The following is a 13785-nucleotide window of genomic DNA, read 5'->3' as shown; positions in this document are numbered from 1 at the left end:
GGTTTCCCAGGAGCACTTCAAAAGACTATATTAAATATCCAGCCCTGCTTAATGATAGTCCTTAAAAAAATTAATTCTAAAGACATTTCAAGACCATAGGAATTGAAGGTAGAAAGGACTGAGAGATCATTCACCCTCTTCATTTTACAGATGGGAAGATTGACACCCAGAGAGGGAAAGTTTTTGTCCCAAGTTCACACAGCAAGTAAGTGGTACTTATAGTCCACAGAAGTATAATTTTAAGGGTCAGGGAATTTTGGAGCTCAAGGCTTTTGCTGATGCTATTTGCTCTTCCTCAATACCCTCCCTTTAACTCCTGTTCTTTGCAATTTTTATGGATTTCTTAGCTAGATCTTTTCCCTAATCCTGTCTAGCTTGGGAGTAGTCTCCACCTGGGACCTGCCATAGTACTTTATTTAAAGTACTAGAGATGATACCTATGATCTCATTGACTTAGGGAACTCCTAGAAAATAGGACTTTCTCTAGTAATGCAGGTCTGCCCCCTTCTAGGCTTACTCAGTGCCTATAGATACTGAGGTGTTCAGTGACTTGTCTGGGGTCACACAGACAGTATGAGTCAGGGAGGAGTATTGAACCCATGATTTTTCTAGCTATTACATCACACTGACTTTCTTTTTTTTTAAATTTCTTTTTTTAGCTTTTTGTTTGTCATCACACTGACTTTCAAGCACTTCATAATCCTGTGGTAGAGCTCAAACTCCATGAGGGAGGAGACTGTTTTACCTAATCTTTTTATCTCCCTTAACTGCTAATACTGTACTATTCATACTGTAAAGCTTAATGAACGTTACTGAACGAAAGAGCAATGGACCTCACTAGCAGTTTGCGCTGAGAAGCCAGGTGTACCACTGATGCAATACAGTGGTTTCTGATTGCAGTATCTATCCCAAGAACTCATTTGTGTAGCTGATATTCTCTTCTATCACATTAGTAGGTAACTACATTAATCTGTATTATCACTGGAAATTAGTGGAGTCACACATTCTGAACAGAACTTTAAGAAGGATCCTAAACTGTCACTATTGATTTCTCAGTGATTGGTCTCAGTCTTAAGAATTCAAAAATGGAGAAAAGCCTTAAAAGTTCCCCCAATAACTGACATCCAGTCTAGTTTTCATCTTTCCCTCTTCACTATCACAGTTGGCTTCAATAAGTAGGGGAGAACTTTTATTTTTCCTTTGTTCAATTCCAGAGCCATGTATTAGAGATCATGGTGGACATCAGACTAGGCAAATAAGCAAGAGGAAACAGCTGAATGTACTATGGCCAAAAGTTTGGCCACATCAGAAGGAAGGTTCAAGGATGTATATGTTATTAATTGACTGGTTAGATAAGCATTTATTCACATCCATGAATGCTTGATAAATTAAAGATAATTCCCTCTCCTACCCCCCCCCCCAGGATTTTCACAAATATTGGAAAACATATGAATTTCAATTCACTTTGAATTCAATGTTTGCTGAGTCCCTACTATGTGAAAGATACAACAGCTGTCCCAAAGCAAAAAGCACAAATAAAGCTCAACCTTCTCCCAAGAGGTGCAATTCTCCTGTGGAAAATTGTTGAGGCCAGGGTTGTTTCTTTTTCTTTTTTTAATTTTAATCACCAAGACCAACAAAACAGTCTTCTGTCTCTCACCTACAGAGATGAAGGGAATGAGAAACTCTGTCCAAAGGACTTAGCATAATTCCTTGCATACTGAAAGGCACTCAACATTAACTTGTAGAATTTTTTTAATTATTAGAGAATTTTGGTTAATTTTTTTAAAATGTTCTTCCCCTCACAAGCCAAATATGAGTCACTGTATCCAGGTGTCTTCAATAACATGAAAAACAAGGTACCAGTCACTTTATGTGAGGTCAATTTAATACATCGTGGGAGGCAAGGACTCTGTGGGACCTAGTCCACAATCAGTTGAGTTTGAGAAGAGGTTTTAATTACAATTCTCTTCTACTATTTACTTTACCAAGATGCTACTTTACAATTGCTATGTTTCTATAGCTATATAAATATAGGTAGATATCTATATAGATATCTATTTCAATCATTAACAGATATTCAGAAAAATGCAAGTGTTTTTAAAAATCCATTCAGTTCACCCCTTTCTATGTTGTAAGGATGACTAAATGATTCTCAGCCCCCAATCCCGAGCACAAAGATTATACAAGCAATGAGAAGAAAAATCTCCCAGGAATGTACCTTATGTTCATCGCGAAGGTGGCCATCCAGCTCCTCCGTGTGTTTGGTCTCATAGTAGCAGAGTTGGCATTTGTAAGGTTTTAGTTCATTGTGCTTCTCAATGTGCTGCTGCAAGCTCTCATCACTGGAGCAGGTGAAGGTACACTTATCACAGCGGAAAACTACTCCCTGCAAGTATTTTGACAGTTTGGAACGGCACACTTCAATGGGAACAACTCTCTCTTCTGCAGAAACAAAATGGGGGGGGGGGAATGGAAATTTTTACTTAAGAGAATGTAGATGTTGGTTAAAAACAAAAACAACAACCAAGAACAAATTCAAGAAGCACTTACTCTGTGGGTGTACAGGAACACAATATACTCTTACATCCATATAGTCTGAAAGTTCCAAATATTTTAAAAAAATATTCCTTAAATATTTTACTGGTTTACGTCTTGAATGGAAAATCTTAACTTTATGAGATAGAATCTGTACAATTTCATAACCAAGTAATTGTAGATGTCTTTGTTTAAAAGCTTCTTTTCCTAATATGTTTTTGTTTGAGTCACCAATACAAAGTGCTAATATATATTTTTTTCTTGCTTTTTTTGGGTTTGTTTTGCAAGGAAATAGGGTTAAGCAACTTGCCCAAAGTCACACAGCTAGGTAATTAGAAAGTGTCTGAGGTCGAATGTGAACTCAGGTCCTCCTGAATTCAGGGCTGGTGCTCTATCCACTGTGCCACCTAGTCACCCCAAAGTGCTAATCTTTTATATGCTACCCTTTTATACATACACCATTCACACTACTAAATTTCAGTGAGTTTAATGATCTATGGGGCTGTATTTGGAGGATTTGCCTATACATGCAGTTACCATTCATTATAAAAATTTCTAATTAATGAGTATTATCTTGTGTACTAACAATGATGAAGCATCATTACTTGTAAATGATAATACAAATTCTTCTTCAATTAGTTGAATCTCAATGATTACTGTACAAAAACAGTGTCAAGACTTTTGAAGCAATATAAGTGTGGATATGTAAGTATATATGTGAGAAATATATACATATAATATATAATTTCTGACCTGAAATATTAGATGTACTCAGCAAGGCTCTAAAGAGGATGCAGGAGAAACTGAGTACTCTGGTTGGATATGGGAGGGGGTATGGAAGTGGTGATTAATATACATAGACATATATATATATATATATATATATGTATACACACACACACACACACACACACACACACACACACACACACACACACCCCACACACACCTGGATCATCCAATACTTTTTTTGGTTTGGATTTGGGATTTTGGGATTTCATCAGTGTTGACTTCAACAGAGTATGGAAACTCTGAAACTCACCTGTAATTTATCCTCATTTCATACTAAACAAAAGTTCAATAAGTAGTTAAGGATACCGGGGGTGCTATGCTCTGGCAATACAAAAACAATCTTTCTGCCCTCAAAGGGCTTATATTCTACTGGCTTTTTATAGAGCCACCTATGGCTAAAAGCTAATTAGAAGTTAAATGATTTGAACTGATGCTGAGTGAAGTAAGCACAACACTGTGATGATTAACTATGATGGACTTGCTCATCTTAGCAGTACAATAATCAAAGACAATTCTAAAGAACTTGTGATGGAAAATTCCAGCTACATCCAGAGAAAGAACTATGGAGTCTGAATGCTTCCCAGAGCATAATATTTTCAAGTTTTTAAATTTGCTTCATGTTTTATGGCTTTTCCCCCACTCATGGTTTTTTCCCTCTTTTTTGTTCTGATTTTTCTCTCACAGCATGATTAATATTGAAATATGTTTAACATAGTTACACATGTATAATCTATATTAGACTGCTCTCTGTAAGGGGAAGGGAGGAGAGAAGCAATGGAAGGAGAAATATGTGGAACTTAAAACCTTACAAAAATGATTGCTATGGGGAGGCTAGGTGGAGTCAGGAGTATCTGAGTTCAAATCCAGCCTCAGACACTTAATAATGACCTAGCTGTGTGGCCTTGAGCAAGCCACATAACCCTGTTTGCCTTGCAAAAAACTAAAAAAAAAAAAAAGATTGCTGAAAACTATCTTTGCATGTCAATGGAAAAATAAATTAAAAAACAAATAAACAAAGAAAAAGACGTTAAATGACTTATGTTATAGAGCAATGTGCATCGGAGGCTAGATCTGTGAGCAAGTCTTCATGTGTTGCCTCTATGCACATTACGTCTTTAATAAGTGAATTAAAAGTTCTACTTACTATCCAATTGTTGTGAAGTTGTTACCAATCTTCTAATAATAATGATAATAACCAGTTTTTATGTAAATATGTAAAAAAGAACCTGAATAGCCAGCTTATCTCCTCTCTCCCTCTCCCACTTAAGTTTACAATGTGTTTTACCAATATTGTTTAATTTTATTTTCTCACAACCTTGCAAGGAAGGTTATCAGCTTTATAATTGAGAAAACTGAGGCAGTAAATGATCAAGTCATATTTGACTCTTCATGACCCCATTTAGGAAAGATATTGGCCAATTTGCCAATTCCTTCTCTAGTTTTTTCCAGATAAGGAAACTGAGTTAAGTTTAAAGTTTAAGTTAAGTTTAAACTGAGTTAAGTTAAGCCCAGGATCACATGGCTTAGTAAGTGGTCAAGGCTAGATTTGAGCTTAGGTATTTCTAACTCTAGGTCCAGCACTCTATCCATTGAACCATCTGACTGGCTAATCAAAGATCATTCTAGCAAATTGGGTGTGGAAGGGTTTCTGACTGAAATTTCTCACCTCATGACTACTATCCTCTTTGAGATAGGTTCAGATTAACTTTCCCATCTCTGATCACTTAGTTATGTCCTGGCTAAGAAATGAAAAAAGCATTGAACATTTTATTCAGGAATATCCAGCTAAGTGGATCCATCTGATAAAATGGTTGCAAATAAAATAAAGTGAGTGTGTGTGTGTGTATGTGTGTGTGTGTGTGAATATGTGTATGAGAAGCTTCATGTGATTACCTTCTGACAAACTGTAATCTGATTGTCAAAAGTTTGGAAAAAATAGTGGGGAATTTGGGTGGGTTTCCCTCTTCACATACCAAATGCTATAAAACTAGAGATGAATGTGCCTTGTTGATTTTGCACTCCCTCACCCTTGTGTTTAACTGTTCAAATTAAATTTCACACCAGTCTGCCTGAAGTGTTAGCACACAAGCCAGATATCCATAACTGGGATAAAATTAAAATCTGTGCTATTTATGTAAGGCTCAAATATAGCGCAAGTTGTCCTGCTGTGTCTGGATTTTAAAAGTAGATGAAAGTTTACAAATGGACTCAGAAAACATATATTTACATGATTTAGGAACAGTAATGTATTATTAAGTCACAGGAAGTGTTGGATACCTTTGATTCTCTGAATCGTGGAGGGGCAACACTTTCAGAACATTGCTATTTTCTGGGCTGACACAGCACACTACCTTTTGTCTTTTGGTTGTGGGGATATATTAGAGTACCCAGAAGGTTTTCCCCATCCAACATAACACAGCTAAGTTCTCATTGTGTCACCCTGTATTAGGAGTTGTCAATTGGTCAGGGGGATCTGGGTAGAGAAACGACTGGAGGCAAAGTCCTGAAAGCATTTCCAGAAGTCTCAGGTACAATTCATTTTCTGTATACCAGGACATAGGTGTTTATCTAAAAGAGCATATACACATATACTGCGCATATACAGTATACATATGGGCATATTTGCAGAGCATATATGAATATATCTACAAATAGTTGGACATTTTATATCCATATATGTATGTGTATGTGTATATGTACATAGATATTTATAAGACCCACCCACAGCATTTACAAAAGCTACACATAAAAACGCAAAACACTGAGAAATTCAGAGGTCTCTGTGTATCTATTTATGCATGTATATATACAGATATATGTGTATGGGTATTGTATGCACATATGTGTATATAAACACATGTATACTGCCTTTCATTTAGACATTTGTCCAGAAAAACAGACAGATGTGTGTAAATTCACAGGTATTGAGATACATATGTACACATATTTACAGGCATATTTCTATACCATATAATAAACACAGCAGCAGTTGGATGGTACAGTAGGTAGAGTATCAGGCCTGGAGTCGAAAAAACTTGAGTTCCAATCTAATCTCAGATACTTGCTAGCTGTGTGACCTTATAGTTAAGTCACTTAATCCTTTTCTACCTCAGTTTTCTCATCTGTAAAATGGGAATAATAATGATAATAGCGAGTATCTACCTCCCAGAGCTGCTGTGATGATCAAATGAGATAATAATAGTAAAGCAATTAACATGGTGCTTGGATAGTCAGGGTTATATAAGTCATAATTATTCTCATCAATATTATTATACATAAATGTACACACAAAAACCAGTGAAGATCGGTCATTGGTAAAATGATGTCAATTCTATAAAATGTTGTCAAAGACATTTTCACACACACACACACACACACACACACACACACACACACACACACACAAAAGACAGTGGAGAGCCTTTCCAGTACTTAGTTTTAAGATTTTTTTTTTGGTAAGCAAAGATAAAAATTATCCAAACTAGGTCATAGAATTTTAACTTTGATCATGCAATTTGGTGCTAGAAGGAACTTTTCAGATCATCATTCTAGGAAGTCTCAACATGTAGTCTGGGGGATTCATATGGGGTTCAAGAGGTCAAAACAATTTGTATAATAATAAGAGATCTTCAATAATTTTTAAGATTACAGTCAGTCCTGAGGCCAAAAAGTTTGAGAATTACTGATCTAATTATTGAATATCATTTTTATAGACTATGAAAGGAAGACTCATAGAATCACCCAAAGCCACTCAAAAGTAGGAAGCTAAGCCTAGTTTCAAACTCTGGTCTACATTTTGATGCAGAATTTTGAGAATTTAGTGTTAGGGAAATTAAGGTGGTCATCAAACCATATGATCAAAGGATTCAGAACTAGACAAGTTCTTTTTTATTTTTTTTAAGGTTTTTGCAAGGCAAATGGGGTTAAGTGGCTTGCCCAAGGCCACACAGCTAGGTAATTATTAAGTGTCTGAGGCTGGATTTGAACTCAGGTCCTCCTGACTCCAAGGCCTGTGCTCTATCCACTGTGTGACCTAGCTACTCCCACTAGACAGGTTCTTAAAGAAGATCTAATCCAACTCCCTTTCCTCTTTTACAGATGTGAAAACTGAGGACCACAGAGGGGAAATGATTTGCTTCAAATCACAGTAATTTCAGAGCACAGCCTGGATGAATAGACTCTCAATTCCTAATCAAGTGTTCCTTCATTAACCCACAGGCCCTCTATATTAACCACTATTCATAAAACAATAAAATGAAAAACCAGTATGCACAATGGTCTATCTCTTATGCATAGATTCAGAGGAAAGGGAAGAAGTAGGTACAAGAGAAAGGGAACCAGCCTTAGAGGTGGGTTTCTTTTATTCTTAAGGCTTTTATTCTTAAGGCTGTCTTTGGAAGAATATTATATAACTCATTCCTAGGACTTATCCTTGTGATCATTAAATTTTAAAAAATTTCTAATCATTTCCTATTATTTCCATTTTAGTTCATTATCTCTACTTCTGTTTCAGTAGAGAAAGGCAACTAATTTTCCATATTACATTCTGTTCTCTCATGTATCTTCAAAATAGAGGTCAAGTCGCTCTGTCTCTCCCCTTAATATATTCTTCTTCACAATAAATAATAATAACTCTCTTAACCTTCCATAACGGAACCCCTTTGCAATCAGTTCATAATTCTGGACAGTCGTCTATGTTATTTCTAGGCTTGCTATACATGTCTGTGCTATCACACACACACCAAACTAACAATTATAATGACAATAATATTGTATAGTACTTTCTACTTTTCAAAATTCTTTCTACCTTATTTTATCTGAACCATATTATGTTACACTATGTTTGGTAGGGGTTGTATTTATCCCTATTACAGATGTTGAAGAAGACAGTGAGGTTAAATGATTTTTCACACTTTGAGCTGGAAGTGATCTTAGTGATCATCTGGTCCCATTTCCTTATTTTATTAATTGGGTAAACTGAGGTCTGGAAAAGTAATATATGACTTGCAAAATGGTTCAGAGTTATAAATAGTAGTGCAGCTGATCCCAGTGTCAGTTAAAGTATTGGTTTTGGAATCAGGAAAAGATCAATTTTAACCTGTCCCAGACAGTTAATAGTTGAATAAATTGAGCCTTAACGATTATTCCTCTTCTATAAAGGGGGGGGAGAAGGATAGTAATACCAACCTCTAGGGTTGTGAACTCTAGTGAGATAATAAATGTAAATCACTTTGCAAACCTTCAAAAGCTACCTGTTATTGTTATTATTTCATATCATCTCATGAATTAGCCCAAATAATAAAATGATTTTAATAGAACTATAACCATGACCTCTTAATTTAGCTTGGTGGCTTTTCCCTCTACCCCATGATGGAAATAAGTGGATGATGAATGAACAACTTTTAATATAAGTCTTTACAAGGTGTTATCTTTAATCTTTTAGAAACACAAAGACTACAGATTTTTGCAATAATAATTTACATTTAAGTTGCACCCAAAATGTCTTCTTGTTTTGACACACAGTCATTTTTCCCTCTTACTTATGGTGAAAATGAAGGCTTCCCATTTTTACTCTAATGTGTTTCCCATGTGGTCATTTTTTGGGGACATTATGGAAATACAACCTCTATAAAAGCTGAGTTTTCTTCCTTTTAAAAAGGGAGGGGAAATAACTAAGATGCAGCACACAACTAATCTGACAAGCCAGGGAAATTACGGTGATCTCAGTGAATGGGCTTATTCATATTAGAGGTGAGTAAACAGCATAAAAAGCAAGGGGAAGGGAGATGGATATTTATACTTGTGAACTGAAAGGTGACCTGTTTCTATGGTTCAGATTTCAGAAGGGACAGCAGCTCTTTTGGGTCATTTTTTGCTTTCACACCCCTCAAAATTAGCTTGAGCAAGGAAACAAAGTCTGGATAATAGTCATCCCAACCTAGTTTACTGGACAGGGCTGGTTACAATAATATTATTATTTCACTGGTTCAACTACATGATGAATTATGACTCTCATCTCCTCCTACTCAAAGGTTCTGGGTACTGTCTTGGGACATAAAACCAAAGAGGGAAAAAAAAGCCCTCTGAGGAAAGCCAGTTGGAGCCACACACTGAAGCATTTGTGTAAAGACGTAATGGAGTTGAGGAGTGTGATGAAAAGCCTATTACAGCACTGTATCCAAACATCTGCAGCATTACAACTACAGAGGGGCTCCTTGCTGCTCAAATCAGTGAAAAGCCACATCACTGTGGAGTTCAGAATTACCAAGTAAAAATTCTTCCTGCAAGAAAGACCACAACATACATGGGTTTCCTCTCTAGGATGTGCCAAGTCTAAATGAAGCAAGACCAGATTTGGAATTCATTCATTCCAACAAACTTTATATGCAAATTACTATTGCAGAGGCATAAATCTTTCTTTTTGCCAAACCAAAGGTCCACCCATTCCCTGGGTCCAGCCAAACAAGTAGGGAAGAACAAAATAATGCCAAGTCATTGAGGGGGGAAAACCCCAAAACAATATCTAACCCAACAACAGCCCCAAGAGATAGGTAAGTCCTAGTTCTTACCACTCAGCATTGGAATGAATTGGAAGCAATGGGTCCAAAGTGAACAGACCAAAGTATTTTGGTAGGTTGGACTGGAACATGTAATTTCATTGAGCAAAATTAAAGGCTGAGAATACTCAGTACAGTTGTACCCCTCTTTAGGAAAATTTGATACTGAACAGATGAATTAATGGTGATGATACCCACTATAACCTCATCTAAAGTCTTCCTTTCAATGTGAGACCATGACAAGAAAGTGACTCTTCAAGGCCATGAAAGATATGTCTATGCTCTGGTGGGTCTTACTCACCTGGAAAGCCTCTGGTATAATACAGAGAGTTCTACACTTGGAGTCAGAGAACTTGGATTCAAATCCCAGCTGCTCCTCTCTACCTGCACTACCTTGGAAAAAACAGCTAATTTCTCTGAGCCACCATCTTCTTTTCCATAGAAATGAGGGAGGGAAGTAGACTAGATGAACACTAAAGCTCTTCCAGCTTAAATTCTCATAAAAGTATAAGTGAAAGCTGAATTATAAAATGTATTTTGTTGGTTATTAACTGGTGAGGGAAAAGGGTTTTTATTGTTGTTTGTTTTGCTCCATTAAATCATGAAGACTGTCTACCAGGACAAAGAGTTTACATCAGCAAAGGGTACACCTAAGTCAATGAAATCATGGCTCTGAAGAAAGATAACAGTATAGCAGAATAGAAAGCAAAATGCGCTTAGAATTACTAGATGAGATTTCAATTCCTCTCCTTGATATTTATTAACTCTTTGACCTGGAACAAAGAGCTTTTTCCTTATCAGGTCTCAGTTTCTTTAGTTGAAGAGAGGAATAATAATAATAATGTTCTACCTATCTTAGAGCTTTACTGTCAATTAAGTGCTTTGCAAATACTAATGCAAAACATAAATTTAAGATTATTATTATTATTCTGCATATGGATCTTCTTCTGTGGATACCTTTAAATATAAATTCTCCTTTATAAATTCTTTAAATTCTCCTAATTGAGTTAAATATTTGTTCCTGTCATATCATAATATGATCAATGGGTACTTACAATTCAATTAAATATTTATTAAATAGATACTATATTCAAGATACTATGTTTGATATGGATATAAAAATAAACATGAACCACTCTGCCTTCAAGAGGTTTATATTTGATTTGGAAGGAAGGATATAATTTGTACACAGAGTTGAGAAGATGAGATAATTCAATGATAAAGAAAACACTAAGGGATAAGGGAAGGCTTAATGGAGAAAGCAAATTAGACATGATGAGGAACTCAATGCTTACCAGGCAGGAGAGGTAACTTCCAAGGAAGGCCCAGAGCTAGGAGAAAGACTATTGAGTTTAACAAATCTACTCTCTGGAACAAAGAATAGGAGGGGCAGAGGGATGGGATAGTGTGGAAAGATAGCCTGGAGTCAAGTTGGAGGAGGATTTGTTTGTAAGGTGGAGGAGGCAACCAGCCACCAGTAACCATTGAAGATTCTACAGCAGGGCAACGACAAAGTTAAATTTGCGCCTTAATAAGCAGCTATACAGTAGATGAAATGGAAAAGAGACAAGTTGGAAGTTGGCTGTTACTGTAGACAAAGTGAGGATGATGAATGCCCAAATTATAGTAGTGGCTATGTGAGTGAAAAAAATGGGGGCACAAAGGAGAACAAAGACAAATGGGAAGGGAGAAGCTTAAAGGCTGGTGCCAATGTCAATTGCAGATGAATTAAAAATGAAGATTTGTAATTTAAATGAAAATAGGATAGGATTCATGAAATTTAGTCTAGACACATACTTTCAAGATCATGTGAACAAAGAGAAAGATCCAGTTTACTTTTATCAAACAGTATTTTAAATGTGGAGCCTGATAGAAATTCACTGTTACATTCTAAATCCTAAGTCCCAACAGCGATTTCATTCCTGAAATGTGAACAGGTTTACATTCTATTGCTTTGATTAAAACAGCCAAATCCAGGTCACTTTCTCCAATGGATGTTTCTAACGTGGGACAGGGTTAGGTTAGAAGGTTCTCCAGATAGATAATGCTCCAGGCCACTGTCCTCAGTGGGAAGGACCCACAGCTCTTTATTTCACTTATTAATTGTAAGTACTTCCCAGGATTGCCATCACCCCACTCATTGAGTAAATGAGTGCACAGCACAAGGAAGGTACCTAGGAAATGATTATTTCTTTTCCTTCTTTAATCAAGGATGAGGAGCTTTCTTTGATTCTACTATAACAATGGTTTAAATCTAAGAAGAGCAAGGTCCAAATGGAAACATTTTTGACTGTTATCTTTCAATCCCTTTTCCCTTCTTTTATACATTATTATCCAAACTTTCAAGTTTTTGTTCATCTTTTTTTTTCAACTGACATACCTTACTTCAAATTATCTCTATTCATTTTTCCATATTCTATACCATCTTATCTATCTATCCATCTATCCATCCATCTATCTATCTACCCATTCCTCAAGATGGAGCACAAATGTCACCTCTTTCATGAAAACACCCCTGGTCTCCAAGCTAAAAGCAACCTCTCCATTTTTCTGACTCCCAGAGAATTCTGAAACTCATTTAGAACATATGATGCATATTTCCATGTTATTTGTGTAAATACTTCAATATATTCCCCAACTAGACTATAAGCTCTTTGAGAGCAGGAACATCCATTCATTTGTTTTTCCCCAAAGTTTTCATGATGGAGCTAAAATGTAATAGCCACTAACTCATCCTTAAATGAATGCCTGTAAGCTTGTTTTAACCATCACCATTTTGGTTAGTGGCATTTCTCACTCAATTCTGCCCTGTAGAAAGTTTTTCTCTCCTCTGCTACCCACTGAAATAAACACACAAAAATTCCTTAGAAAGAACCTCTGAGGATGTGTCCTACCAAGCAGTAGGGATCACTAGATACCTTGGGGCCAGTGCACAAGCTGTTTTTCCTTCCCTTGAATTTCAAACATTTTAATTAACCCAGTACTTAAAAAGATCCCTCCCTGGAAGCCCTAGAGACCAGAGATGTTTATCCATCTAGAGAAGAAGGAGAGCACAGGTGCAGAAAGAATCCTATCTTGTTGCTTTGTTAGCAGCTTCAGCCCAAACATCCCTGGCCAAGAGGGTACTAAAGAATCCCACTCTTGTCTCTTGGATGAGCCAGAATTAAGTTTCCCACAGAGATGCCATTTTTAGGTGGGGTGTTCACACCAAAGTTAGTCTGAGAACACCAAAGCATTTTGCATTCCCTAAATACAGATGGTAATGATCAAGACTTCTGATCTTAGCTAGGATGAAATATATTGAAATCAGCATTGCGGGGATTTTGTTTTCAGATTCCCAGCCCTATGGAGTTTCAAATTCTCAAATCTGCTGCAATAACCTCTTGTGTTCCTCATAGCATGATACTATTGTTTATTTAAAAGATTTGTATGGCAAATTGTGTTTTCTAATTCCAGTGAAGGAGATCTGAATGGGTCCAGACGTGTCTCCACAAATTGCCAACTTGGTCTGGGAATCGATCTGTGTTGAATCCACTACTGCTGAAAGCCCTCTCTGTTTGGGTAATCAAAACTCCAGGCTCATCCAGCAGAAGACACCAGCCTCTACTGGTGTGGCAAAAATGGGCATGGGAGAAGGGCTCCCCCACAGAAAGGGAGGACTTTGCCATTTCTGTTTGCTCAGCAGCAATCTGCTGTCAGTGGACTTTGACCAAGCTGTGAGAAGGCAGAGAGCCACCTCAGCACACGGGTCGGAGTCCTGGCAGCTAGGTGACTAAGGATGAACATCGAGTAGGCGAGCTCCGGCCAAGAATCAGCTGAAAGGCTTCAAACAGCTGCGTCTTCCAAGCCTGCAAGCTGATGTCTGTCATGGCCAGCACAAATCTAGCCCTCTAGTTAG

General features: G+C 36.9%; 1 protein-coding gene across 12 annotated transcripts in view; it reads right to left on the bottom strand.

Moving 5' to 3' along the window:
• ZNF462 (zinc finger protein 462) overlaps window positions 1-13785 on the bottom strand; it is a 155295-nt gene that overhangs the window by 12917 nt on the left and 128593 nt on the right. For all 12 annotated transcript variants that reach the window (XR_012470865.1, XM_074197591.1, XM_074197589.1 and 9 more), the window contains one exon: window positions 2222-2445. Coding sequence is in view for 11 of the 12 variants with exons in the window: in XM_074197591.1 (XP_074053692.1) it covers window positions 2222-2445 (224 nt within the window). In the remaining variant the exon portion in view is untranslated. The remainder of the gene's footprint in view (window positions 1-2221; window positions 2446-13785) is intronic.

The sequence above is a fragment of the Macrotis lagotis genome, chromosome 8, assembly GCF_037893015.1.
Source record: "Macrotis lagotis isolate mMagLag1 chromosome 8, bilby.v1.9.chrom.fasta, whole genome shotgun sequence".
Lineage (NCBI taxonomy): Eukaryota > Metazoa > Chordata > Mammalia > Peramelemorphia > Peramelidae > Macrotis > Macrotis lagotis.
This window is presented reverse-complemented; position numbering and strand designations above follow the sequence as displayed.